The 24693-nt window shown below is 40.0% G+C and overlaps 1 protein-coding gene and 1 pseudogene across 6 annotated transcripts in view; both read right to left on the reverse strand.

Annotated features, from left to right (window-relative positions):
- Positions 1-24693, reverse strand: part of STARD9 (StAR related lipid transfer domain containing 9) — a 120451-nt gene that overhangs the window by 65745 nt on the left and 30013 nt on the right. For all 6 annotated transcript variants that reach the window (XR_013556265.2, XM_078448539.2, XM_078448544.2 and 3 more), the window contains exons 4-6: positions 5736-5852; positions 1795-1827; positions 1645-1706 (exon numbers count right to left, since the gene is read on the reverse strand). Coding sequence is in view for 5 of the 6 variants with exons in the window: in XM_078448539.2 (XP_078304665.2) it covers positions 1645-1706; positions 1795-1827; positions 5736-5852 (212 nt within the window). In the remaining variant the exon portion in view is untranslated. The remainder of the gene's footprint in view (positions 1-1644; positions 1707-1794; positions 1828-5735; positions 5853-24693) is intronic.
- Positions 17169-19564, reverse strand: LOC144616494 (importin subunit alpha-1 pseudogene; annotated as a pseudogene).

The following is a 24693-nucleotide window of genomic DNA, read 5'->3' on the forward strand; positions in this document are numbered from 1 at the left end:
CAGAAGGTTCTAATTCTTGATCCAGTTCTACCTCTGACACTCTAAGACCTTGGCCATGCCAAGGAGCCCCACTGAGTCTCTTTCTACATGTGCACAATTGTGCTGCTAGCGTTAGCTGTCATCACTTGACAGTCTTAGGTTTACAATGTCAGCGCTGACTCAAATTTAGCCTTCAAGAGGCTATTTCAGCATGGTTTTAGGATGCTGCCACCAGCCTTTATCTTGATCAGGCCACCATACCGCAAAGTCTAAAGGCTTATTTCTTAAGTGATTTTCAAATATGATCTTTGAGCTCTTATTATTCTGTGATGGCATCTTGAGAGCCAGTGTTGAGCAATGAGGACAGTTAAATGAATAAAATTCTGGTCCCTACCCCTAATTTAAGTAGGACAATTCTCATTTCACCTGTTTTATACACAGCAATTCTGGTTAACATATGCTGTATCTTATAGGTATCTACTAGCATTTCATTCCTTTTCAAAATAACAACATAGCTGGGCATCTGGCTGGCTCAGCTGGTGGAGCATACAACTCTTGATCTTGGGGTTGTGAGTTCAAGCCTCACGCTGGATGTACAGATTATTTAAAAATAAAATCTTTAAAATAATAACAAAATAGCTACAACTCTTAATTAAAATCAGCAAAGATTTTGTTAAATAAGAAAACATAATTTGGATGTAAATTTTAATAAATAAAAAATTAAATTAAAAAAAAAAAGAAAAGAAAACAAACCTCACAGAAAGGTCTTCCTCATCAGAACACAGATGTTTGCCTGTGAAGCCAGTGACCAGAAAAAAAGGCTCCAGATCAGAGCTGAACACTATGCACATTCTTATAAACTGTTTCTTCTTAACCTTCCCAGATTTGGACACAGGAATCCCAGATGTCTCTCAGAGTAGTGGTTCCCAGATTTCATGGCCAATAAATATGTACATGTTCACAGACACACATATACATGTCTAAAAATTTTACTTTGAAACTTAAAAAAATGTATAAATAATGTTCACTATCACTTAATTTTTAAAAAGGGCATTTATTCTTTTTGGGATGATGAAATGTTCTGGAATTAGTAAGGATGACTGCACAACCTTGTAAATATAAAAAAAAGATCACTGAACTATACACTTTGGAGGCATGAATTTTATGGTATATGAGTTATGTCTCATGTTTTTTAAAAAGGACATTGAACACCAAAAAAACAGAATACCAAAAATTAAGGGCAATTGGTAACCTTGCACCAACATTTTCGCTATAGGCTGGTTAAAACTTCATATGGGAGTAATCAGCACTGTCTTGGAACTAGAGCTTAGGAACTACTGACCCAAAGAACAACCTACTGGAGCTGCAAGAGAAATTCCAACAGCTGGTGTTAAACTGTAAGGAAAGTGAAGAAAAGGAACCCAGATAGCCAGGGCAAGCTGGTCCACAGGAAACACCTGTTTAAGCCTGGGGATAGGAATTAAGATTCCTACAACCCAAAGATCTAAGTATGTTTCTCATCACTCTATACTGCAAAATATTTCTGCTGTGACTTTTCTCCATCCCTCTAGATGACTCTTGAAGCAAAGAGAGGACAGCTGAACATGCTACAATTTGGAGTAGAAACGGAAATATCTTAGGCCCTAGGGCCTGACAGGTTCTTACCTTACTTTTATCCTACAAGAGGAAGGCAGTGGGGCATAGTCTTCCTCCCTGATGAAGAGACCCTGCACAAACCAGAGGGTTGGAGTTCACTGAAGGGAGTGTACAAAGGAGGTGTACTTTGAGAGGATCTAGTCAAAATAGAATCTATACCTCACATATCCGTGGCGTCAACCCAACAGAGGCCTAGAGAAGAGAAGAAAGGAAAGCATTACTGTTCACTTACAGTGAAGCTCTCCCACAACAACCAGGAACCAAGGTTGGCAGGGGGATGGGCACATGGGTTCCCTGTGCTACCTCTTCGTTTTAGGCAGGTTCACTGGAAGTATGTAGAAGATTCTATTTGCCTGTGCTCTCAGGAGACACTCACGGGAGGAATGTACCAGCTGAGAGGCAGATCACCACCGTAAGAAGGAAGAGTGGAGAAGCTAACAAACACAGGTACCTGCTTTCATGCAATAAAGATTACATCCTTCTTGGATAAACCTATTTACCATGGCAGGCCCTCCCAAAACACTTCTATCCCTACACATAGAGAACTATACATATACATTTAGGGGGCGCCTGGGTGGCTCAGTTGGTTGAATGAAAACTTTGGCTCAGGTCATGACCTCACAGTTTGTGAGTTCATGCCCCACATTGGGCTCACTGCTTTCAGTGCAAAGCCCACTTCGAATCCTGTCTCCCTCTCTCTCTGCCCCTCCCCTGCTTGAGCTCTCTCTCTCTCTCAAAAATAAACATTAAAAAAATTAAAAAATAAAATACACATGGGGGTCTGGATGACTCAATGGGCTAAGCATCTGAATCTTGATTTCGGCTCAGGTAATGATCTCCCAGTTCGTGGGATCCAGCCCCACGATGGGCTCTTCATTGACAGTGCAGAGCCTGCTTGAAATTCTCTCTTCCTCTCTCACTGCCCATCCTCCCACACTCTCTCTCTCTCAAAATAAATAAATTAAAAAATAAAATAAAATAAAGCACACATTTAGGGAAAAGTAGCTTCTTTTTTCATTTTAGACCCATTGTTAACATGTATGTAGGTTAAAGCTTTTATACCCGTGGTGTAGTCAGCATTTTCTCTTAATTTCAAATATATAAAGTCACACTAAACCACAGACATAGTAGCAATGAGCTGAGCCCAAGGCAGCAGGGGTAATCTTTTTTTTTTAATGTTTTTTTTTTTTTTAGGTTGTCTTTCTACTTTATTATTTTTAGCACAAAAATGTTTAATTTTAAGGAAGTCCAATTTATCTGGGGGTTTTTTTCTTGCCACTTGTGATTTTGGTGCAGTATATCTAAAGTCATTGACTAATTCAACGTCACAATGATTTACTTCTATTTTGTTTTGTTTTCCAAAAAAACCCTACAATTTTAACGCTTAAATTTAGATCTATGAATGATGTTGAATTATTTGTAGTTATGAGGTAGAGTTCTAGCATCTTTCATTTGCATGAGTGTATCTAGTTGTCCCAGCAACATTTTTTGAAAATACTATTCTTTGCCCATTGAATTGTCTTGGCACACTTGTGGAAAGTTTAAGAGTTTGTTTTTCTATTTTCTTCCATTGATTTATATGTCAATCCTTATAAAAGGTCCACACAATCTTATTTAGTTTATCTTTCTAGTAAATGATGAAGTCAAGGAGTATGAAACCTCCAAATTTGTTCTTTTTCAAAATTGTTTTGGACGTCCTGAGACCCTTTAATTTGCATATGCATTTTAAGATTAGCTTCCCAATTTCCACAAAAAAAATGGTAGCTGGATTTTTTTTTTAATTTCTTTTTTAAAATTTACATCCAAGTTGGTTAGCATACAGTGCAATAATGATTTCAGGAGTAGAATCCAGTGATTCATCCTCTACGTATAACACCCAGTGCTCATCCCAACAATTGTCTTCTTTAATGCCTCTTGTTCATTTAGCCCATCCCCGCACGCACAACCCCTCTGGCAACCCTCAGTTTGTTCTCTATATTTAAGAGTCTCTTATGGTTTGTCCCCCTCCCTGTTTTTATATTATTTTTGCTTCCATTCCCTTATGTTCATCTGTTTTGTATCTTAAATTCCACATGAGTGAAGTCATATGATATTTGTCTTTCTCTAATTTTGCTTAGTATACCTTCTAGTTCCATCCACATTGTTGCAAATGGCAAGATTTCATTCTTTTTGATTGCCAAGGAATATTCCATCGTGTGCGTGTGTGGTATGTATGTGTGTGTATATATATATATATATATATCCACACACACATCTTCTTTATCCATTCATCTGTCAATGACATTTGGGCTCTTACCATACTTTGGGTATTATCGATGGTGCTCCCATAAACATTGGGGTGCATGTGCCCCTTTGAAACAGCACACATGTATCCTTTGGATAAATACGTAGTACTGCAATTGCTGGGTCACAGGGTAATTCTATTAATTTTTTTGAGGAACCTCCATACTATTTTCCAGAGTGGCTACACCAGTTTACATTCCCATCAGCAGTCCAAAAGGATTCCTTTTGGGGCGCCTGGGTGGCGCAGTCGGTTAAGCGTCCGACTTCAGCCAGGTCACGATCTCGCGGTCCGTGAGTTCGAGCCCCGCGTCGGGCTCTGGGCTGATGGCTCGGAGCCTGGAGCCTGTTTCCGATTCTGTGTCTCCCTCTCTCTCTGCCCCTCCCCCGTTCATGCTCTGTCTCTCTCTGTCCCAAAAATAAATAAAAAACGTTGAAAAAAAAAAAAAAATTCAAAAGGATTCCTTTTTATCTGCATCCTCACCAACATCTGTTGTTGCCTGAGTTGTTAATTTCAGCCATTCTGACTGGTGTGAGGTGGTATCTCATTGTGGTTTTGATCTGCATTTCCCTAATGATGAGTGATGTTGAGCATTTTTTCATGTATTTGTTGGCCATCTGGATGTCTTCTTTGGAAAAGTGTCATGTCTTTTGCCCATTTCTTCACTGGATTATTTGTTTTTTTGGGGTGTTGAGTTTGATAAATTCTTTATAGATTTTAGATACTAACCCTTTACCTGATATGTAACTTGCAAATATCTTCTCCCATTCTGTTGGTTGCCTTTTAGTCTTGCTGTTTCCTTCCCATGCAGAAGTTTTTTTATCTTGATGTGGTCCCAAGAGTTCATTTTTGCTTCTGTTTCCCTTGCCTCCAAGACGTGTTGAGTAAGAAGTTGCTGTGGCCAAGGTCAAAGAGGTTTTTGCCTGCTTTCTCCTCAAGGATTTTGATGGCTTTCTCTTATGTTTAGGTCTTTTATCCATTTCGAGTTTATTTTTGTGTACGGTATAAGAAATAATGTTTATTTTTCAGAGAGCGTGCTCATGAGAGAGGGGGAGGGGCAGAGAGAGAGGGCGACAGAGAATCTGAAGCAGGTTCTGTGCTGTCAGTGCAAAGCCCGACATGGGGCTCAAACTCACGAACTGTGAGATCATAACCTCAGCGAAAGTCAGATGCTCAACCAACTGAGCCACCCAGACACCCCTGGGGGGTAATCTTTCAGAAGGAATAATGTCCCAGATAATGTCCATGTGTAGTGTTATTTGCCACCTGCCCCACCAGTTCAACTAACCAAGGTACTCCTAAACATAAAACAAAGAGGTGTGCTTAAGGACCTCTACCCTCCCAATTTTCCATGACAAAGGAAGGGTCTCAAAAGTCCTTCATATTTCTGAAAGTTCCATCCCAGCAGCTGGTCCTCCTGCTTCTCTCCAACACTCAGATGGAACACATAGCCCCATTTCTGCACAGCCCTAGGCAGCACTTAAGATTCAGTCTGTCTCATCCACTCCTAAGGTGTTAAAAAGCTTCAAGTGACGAACTTGGAAATGATATGAGAAATTCAGCACTGACAAGGTCTGCTTCATCAAAGGGAGTTGTAAAATTCTAAGGTTCTTCAGGGTTTAATAAGGAAGGGCTAATTATTCAAAGTTCACTTTTCAATTAAAGTGCTAAGAAACCCAATCTTAATACAGAAGAGAGCCCATTAAATCTTATTAAACTTGACTGCTAAATTCATATTCTAGCTCTCAGTAGCAAGGACATTTGAGATTCAGGCTTGCTGTGGCAACAGAAAGAGATATATTTCAATACCAACACTCACTGGGGTCCCCAGCATGGTATATGTCTTCCCAGAGCCTGTCTGCCCATAGGCAAAAAGGCATATGTTGTAGCCTTTGGCAGCTCCAGACAGTACTTCGGTTCCCAAATCTTGGAACACCTGTAACAACAAAAGTAAAAAGCATGTCACTATAGTCCTTCCCATAGCATATTGAGGGACCATATCATTTTAAAATTTTCAATGTCGGAGAGGGAAGATGGCGGCGTAGGAGGACGCTGGGCTCACCGCGCGTCCTGCTGATCACTTAGATTCCACCTACACCTGCCTAAATAACCCAGAAAACCGCCAGAGGATTAGCAGAACGGAGTCTCCGGAGCCAAGCGCAGACGAGAGGCCCACGGAAGAGGGGCCCCTCCTGAAGTGGATCACCTAAGGAGAAGCGAGCTAAGCCTGCCCCTCCTGCCCCCGTGCACCTTGCCTACCCACCCCAGCTAATACGCCAGATCCCCAGCACCACAAGCCTGGCAGTGTGCAAGTAGCCCAGACGGGCCACACCACCCCACAGTGAATCCCGCCCCTAGGAGAGGGGAAGAGAAGGCACACACCAGTCTGACTGTGGCCCCAGCGGTGGGCTGGGGGCAGACATCAGGTCAGACTGCGGCCCTGCCCACCAACTCCAGTTATAAAATTTTCAATGTCTAGCCTTGTGCCCAACACACAGTAAGTGTGTTAAAACACATTTGAATGAATAAATTTTCCCTAGCAAACTTTTTCTGAAACTGAATTTGTTCTTGTAAAATCATAGGGAATTAATAGTCATGTGTACTTGAAACACTTTATAATATTTTGGATTAAAAAAACCCAGGGGTGGGGTGACTGGGAGGCTCAGTCAGTTAAGTGTCCAACTCTTAACTTGGGCTCAGGTCATGATCTCGTGGTTCGGAAGTTTGAGCCCTACATCAGGCTCCACGTAGATGGTGCACAGCCTACTTGGGATTCTCTCGGAGTCTCCCTCCCTCTTCCTCTCTCTCTCTCTCTCTCTCTCTCTCAAAATAAATAAATAAACTTAAAAAAAATAACCCTGGGGTGCCAGGTTGGCTCAGCTGGAAGAGCACGTGACTCCTAACTTCAGGGTTGTAAGTTCAAGCCCCATATTGGGTGTAGAAATAACTTAAATAAATAAAACTTAAAAAGAAATTAAAAAAAAAATAACCCAGAGTAGTGACATATGGAATTGTTCAATCACTATATTGTACCCCTGAAACTAATATAATACTTTATGTTAACTAACTAGAATGAAAATAAAAACTTAAAAAAAAAAGAGCTGTATTTACACTTCTTATCACACATAAAGGTTGAGGTAAGGTTGATACTATTTGTGGATCTATTTACCCATCCTCTCTCCAAACTTGTGGTAGTAGTATAGAAAAGTAGGGTTGGAGCTTGTTATTTAAAGAGAGAGGATTCATGTAAAATATATTTTTTAGTAGGGCCTAACATTAGGGAAACTTCTTAAAATGATTTCTCTTCCTCTAAACAGCTACCTATAGTTTAATTATTAAGAACACAGGCTTTGGGAGGTGCCTGGGTGGCTCAGTCAGTTGAGCATCCAACTTTGGCTCAGGTCACAATCTCACAGTTTGTGAGTTCGAGCCCCACATTGGGTTCTGTGCTGACAGCTCAGAGCCTAGAGGCTGCTTCAGATTCTGTGTCTCCCTCTCTCTCTCTGCCCCTCCTCTGCTCATGTTCTGTGTCTCTCTCTCAAAAATAAACAAACATTTTAAAAAAATATTAAAAAAAAAAAAAAAAAGAACACAGGCTTTGGAACTTTCTAGGTTCAAAGCCTGGCTCCTTGGGCAAGTAACCTTACCTCAGTTTCCTCATCAATGAAACAGATTTTTAAAAAGCACCTAAGAATAGGTTAAGGGAATTCTGAAACAACATCAAGCATACTAACATTCACGTTATATGAGGCTGAGAAGAAGAGAGAGAGAAAAAGGGACAGAAAATTTATTTGAAGAAATAACAGCTGAAAACTTCCCTAACCTGGATAAGAAAACAGACATCTAGGTCTCAGAGGCAAAGAGAGCCTGAAACAAGATGAACTCAAGGAGGTCCACACCAAGAGACATATAATTAAAATGTAAAAAATTAGGTGCCTGGGTGGCTCAGTAGGTTGAGCCTCTGACTTTGGCCCAGGTCATGATCTCCTAGTCTGAGTTCGAGCCCCACGTTGGGATCTGTGCTGACAGCTCAGAGCCTGGAACCTGCTTTGGATTCTGTGTCTCCCTCTCTCTCTGCCCCTCCCCTGCTCATGCTCTGTCTCTCTCTCAAAAACAAATAAACAGTAAAAAAAAATTTTTTTATGCAAAAAATTAAACATAAAAAGACAATCTTAAGAGCAGGAGAAGAGGGGCACCTGGGTGGGTCAGTCAGTTAAGATTTCGACTCTTGATCTCAGCTCAGGTCTTGATCTCAGGGCTGTGAGTTCAAGTCCTGCACTGGGCTCCATGCTGGGCATGAAGACTAGTTAAAAAAAAAAAAAAAAAAAAGCTGGGGTAGCAATACTTACATCAGACAAAAAAAGACTTAAAGACTAACAATACACAAAGAACTGCATTACATAATGATAAAGGGATCAATAAAATAAGAGGATATAACACTTATAAACATCTATGCACAGGGGCATCTAAATATATAACACAAATATCAGCAGACATAAAGGGAGAAGTTGACAGTAATATGCTAATAGTAGGAAATTATAACACCTGATTTACATCAATGGACAGACCATACAAACAGAAAATCAGTAAGAAAACAGCGGACTTGCATAACACATTAGACCAGATGGATGGCTACATGCAGAAGAATGAAACTGGACCACTTTCTTTTTTTAATAATTTTTTAATTCCAAATTTTTTTAAAATTTACATCCAAGTTAGTTAGCATACAGTGCAATAATGATTTCAGGAGTAGAATCCAGTGATTCATCCTCTACGTATAACACCCAGTGCTCATCCCAACAACTGTCTTCTTTAATGTTTCTTGTTCATTTAGCCCATCCCCCCACGCATAACCCCTCCGGCAACCCTCAGTTTGTTCTATTTAAGAGTCTCTTATGGTTTGTCCCCCTCCCTGTTTTTATATTATGTTTGCTTCCCTTCCCTTATGTTCACCTGTTTTGTATCTTAAATTCCACGTATGAATGAAGTCATATTTGTCTTTCTCTAATTTCTTAGCATAATACCCTCTAGTTCCATCCATGTTGTTGTAAATGGCAAGATTTCATTCTTTTTGATTGTCGAGGAATACTCCATTGTATATAGATACCACATCTTCTTTATCCATTCATCCATCGATGGACATTTGGGCTCTTTCCATACTTTGGGGTGTTATGCTAAGTGAAATAAGTCATACAGAGAAAGACAGATACCATATGTTTTCACTCTTATGTGGATCCTGAGAAACTTAACAGAAGACCATGGGGGAGGGGAAGGAAAAAAAAAAGTTAGAGAGGGAGGGAGCCAAACCATAAGAGACTCTAAAAACTGAGAACAAAATGAGGGTTGATGAGGGGTGGGAGGTGGGGAAGGGTGGGTGATGGGTATTGAAGAGGGTACCTGTTGGGATGAGCACTGTGTGTTGCATGGAAACCAATTTGACAATAAATTTCATACTTTGGCTACTGTCAATAATGCTGCTATGAACATTGGGGTGCATGTGCCCCTTCAAAATAGCACATCTGTATCCCTTGAGTAAATACCTAGTAGTGCAATTGCTGGGTCACAGAGTAGTGCTAGTTTTAATTTTTGGAAGAACTTGTTTCTCCAGAGTGGCTGCACCAGTTTGCATTCCCACCAGCAATGTAAAAGGGTTCCTCTTTTGAAACTGGACAACTTTCTGACACCATACACAAAAAAATAAACTCAAAATGGGTTAAAGACCTAAATATAAGACCTGAAACCATAAGACTACTAAAAGAAAACACAGGCAGTGGGGTACCTGGGTGGCTCAGTCAGTTGAGCATCTGACATCAGCTCAGATCATGATCTCCCAGTTTGTGGGTTCAAGCCCTGCATCAGGCTCTCTGCTGTCAGCATGGAACCCACTTCAGATCCTCTATTCCCCTCTCTCTCTGCCCCTTCTACACACATGCACTCACTCTCTCTCTCTCTCTCTCTCGCTCTCTCAAAAACTTGCCTCAGCAAGTTTTCTATATCTGTCTCCTCAAGCAAAGGAAACAAAAGCAAAACTAAAAAATTGGGACTACTTTAAACTTAAAAGCTTTTGCATAGCAAAATAAATATCAGCAAAATGAAAAGGCTACTGAACAGAAGATATTTCCAAATACTATATCTGATAAGGGGTTAATACCCAAAATACATAAAAATATATACAACTCAATGTCAAAAAAGCAAATAATCCAATCAAAAACAGGCCAAGGACCTGAATAGACCTAGTTCCAAAAGAAACCTAAAAATGACCAGAGATGCTCAACATGATTAATCATGGAGGAAGTGCAAATCAAAACCACAGTGAGTTATCACCTCAAACCAGTCAGTATGGCTAGTATCAAAAAGACAAGAAATAATAAGTTTTGGTGAGGATGTGGAAAAAAGGATGTGTAGTGCACTGCTGGTGGGAATATGTGTGGAGCCCCTGTGCAAAAAGGTATGGAGTTTCTCAAAATATTAAAAATAGAAAAATGCCATATGACCCTGTAATTCCACTTCTGTGTATTTACCCATAAAAATGAAAATATCAAACTCAAAGAGATAAATAAACATTTATGTTCACTGCAGCATTATTTACAATAGCCAAGATATGGACGTAACCTATGCCTGTCAATCAATCAATCAATACATGATATACATTATACAATGGAATATTACTCAGCCATAAAAAAGAATGAAATCTTGCCATTTGCAGCATCATGAATAGACCTGGAAGGTATTTTGCTAAATGAACTAAGTCAGACAGGAAAAGGCAAATACCATATGATTTCAATCATATGTGAAATCTAAGAAACAAAACAAATGAACAAACAAAAAACAGAAACAGACTCATAAAACAGAACTGGTAGTTGTCAGAAGGAAGGGGGTTTAGGAGATGGTTGGAATAAGTGAGGAGATGTAAGAGATACAAATTTCCAGTTATAAAATAAGCTACAGGGATGAAAATTACAGCACAGGGAATATAGTCAGTAATACTGTAATAACTTTATAAGGCGACAGATAGTAATTATACTTATGGTGGTGAGCATTTCATAATGTATATAATTGTCAAATCACTATGGTATATATCTGATACTAATAAACTATTTTATGACAATTCTACTTCCAAAAAATATAAAGATGATGAAGACACCGGCCCTCTCCCTGGCCAAAACCAAAAACATACGAGGCCTGACCAAGACAACCCTATGGAAAGGATCTCCCCTCTGATTTCCTGCTAGGGCTTTCCATTGTCCAATGCCAACCTCAAGCCAGAGGTTAAGAGAGTCCATTTTTTAGTGCAACAGGTCACCCTTGGGGCAAAAAATAAGATGGAAATTTTTTTAATGGTTTTTAATTTTTTTTTAATTTTTTTAATGTTTTATTTATTTTTAAGACAGAGAGAGACAGAGCATGAGTGGGGACGGGACAGAGAGAGAGGGAAACACAGAATCCGAACCAGGCTCCAGGCTCTGAGCTGTCAGCGCAGAGCCCGACACGAGGCTCGAACTCACAAACTGTGAGATCGTGACCAGAGCCGAAGTCAGACGCTCAACCGACTGAGCCACCCGGGGGGCCCCTGAAGAGTTCATCTTGAAGGGCAAAATGAAGACATTCAACAGAACCTAAAAAGCAAAGGGAATGCTGGCTGAAGAACCTGGAAAGACTTTATGAAGTAGGGAACATCTGAACTGAGTTTCAAGACAAAAGGACTTTCAGAAGTGCCTGGGCAGTTCAGTTGGTTAAGCATTTGACTCCTGATTTCAGCTCAGATCATGCTCTCACAGTTTGTGGGATCAAGCCCTACATCAGACTCTGAGCTGACAGCATGAAGCCTGCTTGGGATTCTTTCCCTCTCTCTCTCTGCCCCTCCCCTGCTCGCCTGCATGCTTTCTGTCTCTCAAAATAAATAAATAAAAAGACAAGGATTTTCATGATGGGGATGATTGTCTAGGTTGGATAAACAACACATGTAAAGCTTGGAGTAACGAAAATACATGGCTATTCAGATGGAATTTGGAAAATCAGATACATTGGGAGATAAGACTTAAGTATTGGGGTAATGCTAAGGATTAGGTTTTCTTTCATCTTAGTGTGTACTGCATTATTTATGGCAGAATCTCAAGGAATATGATGAGCAACCTATTGTTCTACCATGAAAAATTAGCAGTACAAGGACAACTAGGCAGCAAAGAAATTAAGAAACCCACTTATAAATAACCCTTAAATCAAAGAAGAAATCAAAACTAAAATTATAAACTACTCACAAAGCAATGAAAAGAACACCATATCATACCAATGAAATAGAGTGAAATATATGATTGAAGAGTAACATTTTGTTTATACATTGGCTTTTGACTTTCTCCACATCTTCCTTTAGTTCTCTGAGCATCTTTAAGGCAACTGGTCTATAGTCTTTGTTTAATATATCTGCCTTTAGGGCTTTTTAAGGGACAGTTTCTGTTGATTTTTTTTTCCTTTGAATAGGCCACACTTTCAGGTTTCTTTGTATGCTTTGTGACCTTTTACATTGAAAACTGAACATCTGAATCTAATAATGTAGTAATTCTAGAAATCAGATTCTCTCCTTTGCCTGGGGTATCCTGTGTCTCATTATTCTTTTTGTTTATTGTTTTTGTTTTTCTGATTACTGTAGGCTATCTCTGTGCCAGGATCAGCCTGAGGTGTAAACCTAAGGTTCTAGCAAGTGGTCTTTTCTGAGCCTTTCCCTGGGCACGCATGGTCACTTTCTAATTTTCCCCATGTGTGGAGTTGTTTTTCAATGCCCTGGTCCTTAGTGTCTGACTGCAAAATGGAGAAAAGCAGAAAAATGAAGTAGGAGTGGAGTGGGGAGTTGTCACTTCAAATCCCCTGGAAGTCACTTCAGCTGTACGGGGAGGGACTTGCAACAATGGGAAACATGCGACAACAATGACTACTCAACTCTGCAATTCTGTGATCCCAAGCAGGAATTGGCAATCAGCACAGATTCCTGATATTTGGAAGACAGGGTCCTTTTTGTCCACCCGACTTGTGCAAGCTGTGTACAAGATGCTCCAGGACCCATGTACAGCTGCCTGCCACGTGGCTGGGGATAACAAATGGGTAACTGCTACTGTGCTAGAAGCTGAAATTGACAGAAATTAACTGCGATTTATCCCTCAAGTCTTCCTCTGGAAAATGCAAGCCTTCAAGAAAATCCAGAGTTCCAAAAACCATTACATCAGACAGTTTTGTCTAGTGTAATCCCTGTCTAGGTTGGGGAACAGATTCTTCATGCTTCCTGATAAGGGAGCATAAGGCAAGCTGAGGGAAAAGTACAAGCTAACAGTATTCCCCCACCCCAGTTGGGATATGTGTGATATTCCTTGGACACTCCTGGCAACCTAAGAAGAAAGGAAAGGGGTTTAAGTGCTTCCCATGATGATATGGGAAACAAAGGCAAATGAAAAATTTAATTCCCTTACTGCCTACAGCCCAGTGACAAGTCCTTGAAAGTGGCAGTGACCTCCTTCTAGGAGCTCAGCTGCCTGATGATAACACTTTGCTAGGGGCAAAAGGGAATCTTGGCTTAACATTATCCTGACCCCCAAGGTCCTATAAGTCTACTTTAGCCTATGAAAATTCCTTTGGAAACTTTATCTCAGCTCCCCCAAGATATATGCCAGCAATCATACTCCAAGCTTAAGGCCCTCTGATATACATCTGAAAGGTCTCATGACTGAAGTTTTACTAAATTATAATAAATGGCATTTTCCTAACAGCAACTGGCCCCTCAAGGTCCCAGAAACCTTGCTTTCAAAATACCTAGAGACTTATTCTATCTTTAACCCCCTTCCACCCTGAGGGTATATAATCAGTTACCCATCACAGCCCCAATGCAGTTCTTTCTGCCCATGGGTCCTGTCCCCGTGCTTTAATAAAATCACCTTTTTGCACCAAAGACATCTTCAAGAATTCTTTCTTGGCCTTTGGCTCCAGACCACCCCACCATCACCCCAAAACTTCATCATTTCCTACTCTGTCATTTTCCCAGACTCCTCTCCTCCATAATTATTCTTTAAAATACAAATTAGTAGCCCCATATTCCCCTATTGAAACTCTATATATTTAAGTACATAGAAGTTTCTTTTATTCTTGAACCCATTACCTGAGATTCACCCATATTATCACCCTATGGATGTACTTTTCCTTTTAATTTTCTGAAAACAAATAGAAATATGTGAAGTAATGTTAAACTACTCAGAGACTAATAAAATCAAGTGAAAGAAGTTACATTTATTTATTCAACAAATATTTATAGAGTGCCTACTAAAGCAAAATACTGTGCTGGGCACTGCTCCCATTGTTTAAAGATAACTGTTAGGATTGTTTTGCACCATTAGTACTTCATTAGAAGTGTTTTTATTCAAAGCCAGGGTTTTAGATCCCTATAACCAGTAACACTTACTTAGCAATTATTTCATATTAGGGGCTCTTCTTAGCACCTTAAATGATTTAGTACTCCTCACAATATATCTATGGGATAGTTACTATTATTATCAATCTCTAATTTTCACAGGAGAAAACTCAAGTGCCACAGGTACCAAGTACTTCTAAACAAAGCTCTTGCTCTTAACCAACGTGATACCCTGCAGCTAACAAATTAACTACTCATGGAATTACCAGGAAAGGCAAATCTTATCTGCTAAACACAAAGCTATTACCCTACAATTTAAAACTATCTTCATGGTTTCCTTACTTCCTGTTATTTTGCTTTACAGTGGAAGAAACTTTACCAAGTCTCCTTTTTAGTATTTCCTCTTTAGTATTTAGTATTAGGAGTTCCAATAATATCTTGTTAGGGGGTCCTGGGTGGCTCAGTTGGTTAAGAGTCTGACTTCGGCTCTGTAATGATCTTGCGGTTAGTGGGTTCATGCCCTGCCTCAGGCTCTATGCTGAGCGGAGCCTGGAGCTTGCTTCAAGTTCTGTGTCTCCCTCTCTCTCTGCTGCTCCCCTGCTCACTCTCTCCCTCTCTCAAAAATAAAATAAAAACATTAAAAAAAATTTTTAAATAAAATTTACCAAAAACAATAAATTCTAATCCTACTGCCATTTGTTAATTGCTTTTGGAGTTTTCTGCTCCATTAACCTCTTCATTGCACATAAAGAGAATTACAATCTCATCCCAAAATTTCACACACACACCCTTATTAAATGACCAGAATTTGAAGCTTATTACAGACACATACTTATATTTTTTTTTCTTTGCTGTTTTTCAAATTACAAAGAATGCTCACTTTTTGTATCAAGTTAATACAACACATGAAAAAAAAAGCTAACCTTTCCTTACCCCTAATGCTGCTCATTTAAGTATCCAACAGGTAGCTTTCAGTACTAAGACAGGGAAGAATATATCCAACAAGTATGTCATTCCATACTTTCCTCCACATATACAAGGATATACAGTTGTTTTTGTTTGTTTTCACTGAAATAGACACATACAATACACATCAACCTGTAACTTGCTTTTTATCATATAGTATATCATGAACATACAGGTTATTTGCCATAGATATAATTTTTCATTTTTCATGTATACACACCATAGCGACAGTCATACAAACACAATTTAAAATGATTGGGATAGGGGTGCCTGGGTGGCACAGTCAGTTGACTGACCAACTCTTGATTTTGGCTCAGGTCACAATCTCAAGGTCATAGGACTGAGCTCTAAGTCAGGCTCCACATTCACTGCTTCCTTCCTCTCCCAACCTGCCATATAGATGGAATCACAATATGTAGCCTTTTCAGATTGGTTTCTTTCACTTAGTAATATGCATTTAGGGTTTTTCCCTGTCTTTTCATGATTTGATAACTCATTTCTTTCTTTGCACTGAATAATATTCCATTGTCGGATGTACCGCAGTTTATCCATTTACCTACTGAAGGACATTTTGGCTGCTTCCAAGTTTTGGTAATTAAGAATAAAGCTGCTAAAACATTTCAAGCACAGGTTTTTGTGTGGCCCTAAGTTTTCAACTCCTTTGGGTAAATACCAAGGAGCATGACTGACCAACGCTAACTTTCCCCTCATCTTACACCAAGATCTCCAAGAATCCATGCATTCCAATCTTTACCTCTGGGTACTCCAAAACAATCCCCATGTCTGTATGAAGTCCTGTACCAGCTTCCTCTATTAGAATTGCAACAAAGCCTGAGGCCCCCTCCCCTGAACTCTCTAGCCCCCGACTGTCTGCTGATCCCATAGTTATTTTTTTTTTAAGGGTTGGATTTAATTGTTAGTTATAGGACATCCCAAGACACAAAATTCCACATAGAAATAAGAAATCCACTGAGAGGAGAAGCTTCACACAGTATGCATAGTTTGGAACTATTCAGTATAGTTTGGTCATAAAAAGTGCTACAATAGCAAACCACTTTTTAAAAGTTCTTAGTAGAAAAACAGTAAGACAAACATACACCAAACATAGTACACAACTTTAAGCCTCAGATGTATAATCTAAAAGTTAAAGATCCCAGCAGTGCCATCCTTAACTTGGTAGGGTAGTTTCTGGCACAACATTTTGATCCCCTTCTTCCTCTATAGGGAAATACTTCTCAATCAAGCTTAATGAAGCTTTGTACACAGACTCATCTTCATAGTTTTGTAGACATTCAATTTTGTCCAAACCCCCATATTCTTCAATCATTATACGAGTTTCTCAACAGCTTAAAAGATACACGAAACAGCATCCAGAATGACACTGTCATCAGTCACAATTGGCAATTCAGTAGCTCCTAGAAGCTTCTCAAGTTGGGGCACAATTCCTGTTTTCACAACCATTTCAATCCATTCATTTGGACCATTGGTAAGGGAGAAAATGGCCCAGCAGGTATCTTCTAATACTTCTGGATCATCATGAGGCAGGGGATGAACTCAAGTAGGAAAAATTTTGTGCAACAGCATCTAATGGAGGTGCATGAATCTTGTTGCGACAAAGTTCAAAATGAGTCCAGGTAAGATGATGCAAGTAACCACATGTTAAAGATGACATATTAATAGGGTGTCTGGGTGACTCAGTTGGTTAAGCTTCTGACTTTGGCCCAGGTCATGATCTCACGGTTCATGGGTTTGAACCCCATGTTGGGCTCTGTGCTGACAGCTCAGAGACTGGAACCTGCTTTGGATTCTGTGTCTCCCTCTCTCTCTCTCTCTGCCCCTACCCTGCTCGCATTCTCTCTCTCTCTCTCTCTCTCTCTCTCTCTCTCTCTCTCTCTCTCAAAAATAAATAAATGTTAAAAAAATTAAAGATGACATATCAGGAAGTGTAAGAAGAGCCAACAGTAGATCAACTGCACCATATTTGATACCCAAGTCTTGGAAAACTGAACCATCACCTGCAATGTTTCCTAGAGTCCATACAGCTGTGTACTGATGTGATGAGAGATATCAACAGAGAAGTGAATGCTGGGATAGCACTCTATCTGCCACAGCCTTGCTCTGTTGCAATGTCCTGGAAGCAGTGTTTGTGAGCACTGAACCAGAGCCAGACTGAATGAGACCACCACCAGTTCTGCCCAAGGACACAAAGTTTGGAATCAAACCAGCCCAGATTAGGTTGTCAGTGGGGGGTTATTGTTCCCTAGAAAGCCATCTCCTAGCAGCCTCAGTAGCTTGGAGCTGGCTTTCCAAATCTGTTGCTATTTATGCCTGTGACAATGTCATCAACAGGCCAATCTATAGTGCCCTGCTTGCTGCAGTTTTCTTGCAGTGGAGAAATAGCATCATCAGGAAAAGAGATGACATTGCTCCTTTCAGCATGTGGTCATCCTTCTTAGCTTCTCTCACCTCCATACTAACCTCAATTTGGCACCCCCTCATTTCTATACTATCTGTCCCCTTGTTCTTGAATCTGTTAAGGCACGCAGCTGGTGAACTGGCACTCTGATTAGTGGACACGGTTATGAGACAAAGAAAGAAAACGACAGAGCTGGCTTAGGCTATCACAGGAAGCTTCTTAACTTTAAAAAAATTGGGGGCTGGGAACGGAGGGAAGCTGAGAAACATTCAAGTCTCTAAATAGTCTGTAAACATGTGATTTTTCGGATTCTTCAACCTCTTGGCATAATGTGCCCCAAATAATTTTCCCCACGATCCTATAAAATACTAGAAATGCTCTCCATTAGAGGAATTCACATTGTAACGTCACAGTGTCCCTATTAAAATATACAGGCAAAAACATAAAAATTAATTAATAATAAAATTAAATAAAATGCCCATGCTACTAGGAAGGGCAGAGGGATATATTATTTTGAATGGAAAAAGGATTCAAGAAATTATTGTATGCTGGATAAGATCCTGATCAGGTATCACAGAACTCAGTGACAACAACAACAGATATTTATTATCTGCTAAGCACTGATCTAGGTGCTTTATACTTCTTTATTCATTTAGTCCTCACAATAGCTCTGAGGTAGGTACCATTATTATCCCCATTTTACAGATAAGATAACAGAAGCACTGAGCAATAAAGGGACTAGCTCAGGATCACAGCCAGTAATTTGTGAATCTGGGAAATAAACCATATTTTTAATTACTATACTTGACCACCTTTCATCTAGGAAAGAGATGGGGTGACAAGAGGAAAGTCTAACGTCTCTGGTATCAGACCCTAAAATATACCCTCACTACTAAATTAATTCTTTTCTCATCTTTATCCAAAGATAAAAACAGAAATTCCTGTCTCTAGGCAGTCCCTCAGTCCACTTACCTAGGGCTTCTTATTCTGGAAAGTAAAATAAATAAATAAAATAAAAAAGTAAAGAAAATTGCACACAGCAGCAGTACTACTATAGAGAACTACTATATACACATACTCATTTATATAAACATACATGCATGAAGAAACATAAATTTATATTCCCAGTTTAAGCCCCTGGTTCCTGAAGGAACCAGGAAAACTGAGCTTTGAGATCACCAAAACACGTCTTTGTTTATACAAGAGTCTGCTGTTTCTAACAATACTGTTTTGCTAAACAACGCTCACATGGACAACTGTCTGAATGGCATGTGAGATCTGGTAGATCCCATATGCAGCTGTCTTACCCTCTGGACATAAGCGAGGAATTCCTAAAATAGACAGATGAGTATCTAGCTCTAATGCTTCCCTTTTCTTTGCAAAAAGATGGATTCATTAGACAGGGTCTTGTGAGAAAAGATGGCTTTACTGGAAGAATCCAAAGTTTTTGCCATTCTCACAGCCTCTTCTAAAAAGACAACAAGTGGTTCCTTGATCATAATTTGTCATGTTTTAGATCATTTGACCCTGCTTCCCAGGCCCCAACTAACTGGACCCCAAGCAAAAGCAAGAACATTCAGCATGGACCTAAGAGAGACTATCAGCCATTAGATGATCCAAATAAGAATGCTAACAGGATATGCCAAATTGGATAAAGATTAACTGGCATTATCAACTTTGTTGGGGAGATCTGAATGGGAGACAGAGCTGCCATTGGCCTCTTATAGTTACTGCTGAATTCTGAGCCATAATGAATAATGTTCCATGGTCTTGGGGCCTGGCTGTGTGACTGATGACAGTTTCCAGTTTCCTTATTTCCCCACATAATCTTACATTCATATCCATCCTGTGAGATAATCTGATTACCTCCTTCCATGCAGCCTGAGAAAGCCCTATCACAATGACAAGTTAAACTGTCATCAGCTACAAGCACAAAGCAGAAACACTGACTGAGCAAGCAGGAGTCACATCAATGGACCTGTTAGCAGTTGGTCTAGACAAAGACAATGTGGGTGGCAATATGCAAGATGGTTCGATTATCAGGGCTGAGGGAGTCTTTGCTTAGTCATAAGCAAAATCCAAGAATGGTAAGTTGTGGTACTGACTCAAGGAGAGTATACAAAATAAAGGGAGATTGGAGATCCAGAAGAAGGCCTTCATTCCATTAGGGTGAACTTCCAAGAGCTAGGGTGTTTGCAACAATTGAGGCAAATCATCTAGAATCTTTCCATTCCTAATAATTAAGATTCCTATAGGGCAGGGGTCAGAAATTTTTTTCTATTAATGGCCAGAGAGCAAATATATTATTTAGGCTTAGTGGGCCATATGGTCTCTGCCATGACTAGTGAACTGCTTTTGTAGTAGAAAAGCATCTACTAACATTACGTAAACAAATGGGCATGGCTATATTCCAATAAAACTTTACTAAAACAGGAGACGGCCAGATTTGGCCCACAGGGCATAGTTTGCCAATCCCTACTGTAGAGCAAAAGTCCTTTCTAGAGTCAACTTCTTAAAAAATACAGGTTGGTCTCTGGGTTCCAAGAGAAAAAGGGAACAAAGCAAGACTAAAATGAATCCTGAATATGTGAAAGGTCTTCTAATCCTTAGAAATACGTTAACATCATTATCATTGAAAATGAAAGTACAGAGGCACCTCGGGTGGCTCAGTTAAGCGACTTCAAGTCGGTCTTTGGCTCAGGTCATGATCTCACAGTTTTTAAGTTGGAGCCCTGTGTCAGGCTCTGTACTGACAGCTTAGAGCCTGGAACCTGCTTTGGATTCTGTGTCTCCTTCTCTCTCTGCCCCTCCCCCACTCGTGCTCTGTCTCTGTCTCTCAAAAATAAATAAATGTAAAAAAAAAAAAAAAAGAATAAAGAAAATGAAAGTACATGTACAGATCACCTTGTCCATTTTCTTTTTTTTAAACATGCATTTTAAAATTTTTATTTTTATTTTTGAGAGAGAGAGAGATTGAGGGAAGGGCAGAGAGAGACCACCCACCTAATCCATTTTTCTTATAATGACTGATACCGTACCTAAGTTAAAGTCATTCAATAAGCTCAACACTGAATAGTTTATCAGTCATGACAGGCTAAGTTAGGTTATTGTAGCCAACTCTCAAAGCGTGGTAGCTTAAAAAACTACTTTTATTTTCTTATTTCTGGCTCTTGCTACATGTGGGTCAGTAGAGGACCCTTAGGGTTGTAGCTTCTTTAGGACCCAATTGACAAAACAACCTATTTCCAATGTTGCTTCATGGTGCCAGAAGAAAAGAGGGCTTCAGAAGGTCATACCCCACCAAGTGAATGCTCAGACATAATTTCTGCTCATAACACACTGTACAAAACTAATCATATGGCCCCACCTCACACAATAACCAGGAAGTGAAATTCTATCACACAGAAAATAAAGAACCATGAATATTCAGTAAGCAACATGAAGACTATCACATAGCAATAGTTAAGTCACTTTTACCTAACTGATCACAAAATGAGATTCTTAAAAAAAAATTTTTTTAATGTTTATATATTTTTGAGAGAGAGAGAGCAAGCACAGAAGCAGGGGAGGGGCAGAGAGAGAGACAGAGGAATAGAAGCAGGCTCAGTGCTGACAGCGGAAAGCCCAACGTGGGGCTTGAACTCACAGACTGTGAGATCATGACCTGAACTAAAGTTGGATGCTCAACCAACTGAGCCACCCAGGCACCCCACAAAATGAGACTCTTAACAAAAAACCTTTCTGATAATTGGTTAGGCAGAAACCACTGTCAACTTCATTTAAATTAAAATTTCAAACTGTTTAGTGTATTTTTCCTTAGTGTCTAAGGATTCTGAAATCACAGGATGCTGAGGTTATCATTATGGGTATCAATTCTTTGTTGTTGTTGTTTAAGAGAGAGAGGGCACAAGTGAGTGAGGGACAGAGAGAGAGAGAGAGAGAGAGGGAGAGAGAGAGAATCTCATGCAGGCTCCACACTGTCAGCGTGGAGCCCAAAGTGGGGCTCGAGTTCACCCAATGCAGGGCTCAAACTCATGAACCATGAGATCATGACTCGAGCCAAAGTTGGACCCCTAACTGACTGAGCCTCCCAGGAACCCCTCAAGTATCAATTCTTAATGCCCACATTGGTAGTTGCAGAGGACATAGGAGACTCTTCACTGACCATGAGACATAACCAGAAACTACATTAAGAGCAGGGGTCTGCAGGAACCAATGGGGACAGGATTCACAGAGGAATATTGCCATATTCCACTTTGGAACTAGCAAATGTTTCACAATTCCTTAAGTTCTCTACTGTTATCTTCTAGATCAACTTTGAAGACACAGCAGGTGCTGTTAATGTTCCACCCATATACACTCGAATTCCTTCACCATTTTCATGCACATTGGGCAGCTGGTGTGCTTTTACTTCCAAAAATCAATACTGGTGTCTCTATCTATTTTTGGAGGACTGCCCCCCAGTTACTAGAACTCCTTTTGAAAGCCAGATATCCTAGGAGTCAGCCTTAACCAATGTTTGATGGGTACAAGAAAACTGATCAGGAAATTCTTGACCAGGAAAACTCTACACTCAGTCTTTAAAGCACCCCTGTGGAGTTGCTTGGCCTCTTTTCCTTTGCTGGTGTCACTTCCCCACCACACCTACCATTTCTTTCCTGGCAATACTTCCTAATAAGTCACCTTCACACAATTCTTCATTTCGGAGTCTGTTAGAGAGGAAGCCAGCCCAGAAACAGCCCACCCACAGCCTGAGGATAAAAAGGCTATGTGGTGCTATTCAAAGAGGCCAGGATTTAGATTCCAAAGACTCCAAATAACAAAGTTCCAGGTCTACCAATTATTAGATTATGGCAGTCTCTATCAACCCTTCCAAAATGTAGAAGTAATGGTACCTACCACAACAATTTTGAGACAAATACATGTGACTATGACAACACATGTGAAAGCACTTTGTAAACTAGGGCCTATGCTATCAAGAAGTTAGCTCATTTAAGACAGCTGCTTCCCAACTTTCAGTCCCTCCCCCAACCTATAATTATGACTATACTCCCACTTGCCTACAAATAGAAAATGTGTTGAGCAGTAGTTTTCAGATTTTAGCATACATTATAATCACCAGGAGGGCTGTTAAAGAGTTCGGTGGGCCCCACCCCCAAAATGTTTGATCTGTGGGTATGGAGGAAGGCCCAAGAATTTGCATTTCTAACAAGATCCCAGGTGACATTAATGCTGTTGATCTTAAGACCTCACTTTAAGACCCACTGTTATAAGAAAAACTTCAGCCACTCTCTGCAGAGTGTAACCGATAGAAATTTACAATCGATCTACTTACTATAGGGAAAATTTTTAGGAGACAAATACAGCTTTAAAAAAAACTTGTGAGATTTTCTTTCCCATGGTACGGATGTCCTCATCTTACAAAATAAACGAGTGCAAGTAAAGTTGCCTGCAGAGAATACTTCTGGGGGCACCTTGATTTCAGCTCAGGTCATGATCTCACAGTTTGTGGTATCGAGACCCCACAGCAAACTCTGAGCTGCCAGTGTGGAACCTGCTTGGGATTCTCTCTCCTCCTCTCTCTCTGCCCCTACCCTGTTCATTCATTCTCTCTCTCTCTCTCTCTCTCTCTCAAAATAAATAAACTCTAAAAAAAAGAATATTTCTGAAGAGGAAACTCTATGTTCCATCTCAATCCCATAAAGACTTGCATTTAGTAAAAGAAGAGGTTCAGATGGTTGTCAGTCTAGTGTCATGATCAATGTTAAGGTAGTAAGAACAATTTATTCAGTACTGAAATGTACCCAGTGATGTTCAAAGCACTTTACATGCATTGATAATTTACTCCTCACAATAACCCATGAAGTAGATACAATTGTCATCTTCATTTTATGATGAGGCAACTGGAGGTCAAGAAAATGGCCCAGAGTTATACAGCTAGTAAATGTCAGAGGTGAAAATCAGGCCCAGGAAGTTTGGCTCTACAGTCTACAGTCTTAACCATAAACAATACTGCATGGTGGATGCTCTTTTAAAAGTCTGCACTGTTTACAAAATTCTAACTCTATGATCTTTCTTCTTGTTGGCTCCCCTACCATTCCTGTGTGGCCATATGACCAAGCATGACTCCACCTCAAAGCACAGGCATGGCTCCCAAGAAGCTTGCCAGTTACATTGCCAGTATGTGCTCAATAACTCACGACGTTGGGCTATAATACAACTACTAAATATTACATGTACTCAACCTGAACAGTACCAAAATGAAGAGGGATGATGAACAGCAAATATACTAAAACCTCAATTTTAAAGACATTCTACATGGCATAGACATTTGTTAAAGAAATGCACTTTTTGGGGCACCTGGGTGGCTCGGTCAGTTGGGCATCCAACTTCGGTTCGGGTCATGATCTCGCAGTTGGTGGTTTCGAGCCCCATGTCAGGCTCTGTGCTGACAGCTCAGAGCCTGAAGCCTGCTTCAAATTCTGTGTCTCCTCCTCTGTCTGCCCCTCCCATGCTCATGCTCTGTCTTGCTTGGTCTCTCAATAATAAATAAATGTTAAAAAAATTGTTTTAAGAAATGCACTTTTTGACTTTCAGTATATTTTATAAATGTAACACAAAATAAGAACAAAGTACATAAGTCCATCTCTATAGCTAGAAACCAGCCGAGGGCTAGAAGGTTAGTAGGGAACTGACAACTCTAGAAGGTAAGAAGGTTAGTAGGATACTGACAGCTCTCAGTCTAACTCCACAAAGACTCCACATAAAGAAAGCACAATATAAAGAGAAATACAACAAAAAGAGAGAGAGAGAGGAACAAACGTATTGTGTTGGGCCTTAGGTCTCAGCAAAAAGGTTGTTCAAGGAGCCCACATATAGTCCTGAAAGTCAGAAAAAGAAGGGAAGGTTGAGAAGGCAGGGCTGTCTGACCTCTCTTAGATTCAGAGATTAGCAGGTTAGGTAGTGACACTACTGATGTCCAGAGGGAAATAACTTGCTCAGAGT

Source organism: Panthera onca, chromosome B3 (genome assembly GCF_046562875.1).
Source record: "Panthera onca isolate mPanOnc1 chromosome B3, mPanOnc1 haplotype 2, whole genome shotgun sequence".
In the NCBI taxonomy this organism is placed as follows: domain Eukaryota; kingdom Metazoa; phylum Chordata; class Mammalia; order Carnivora; family Felidae; genus Panthera; species Panthera onca.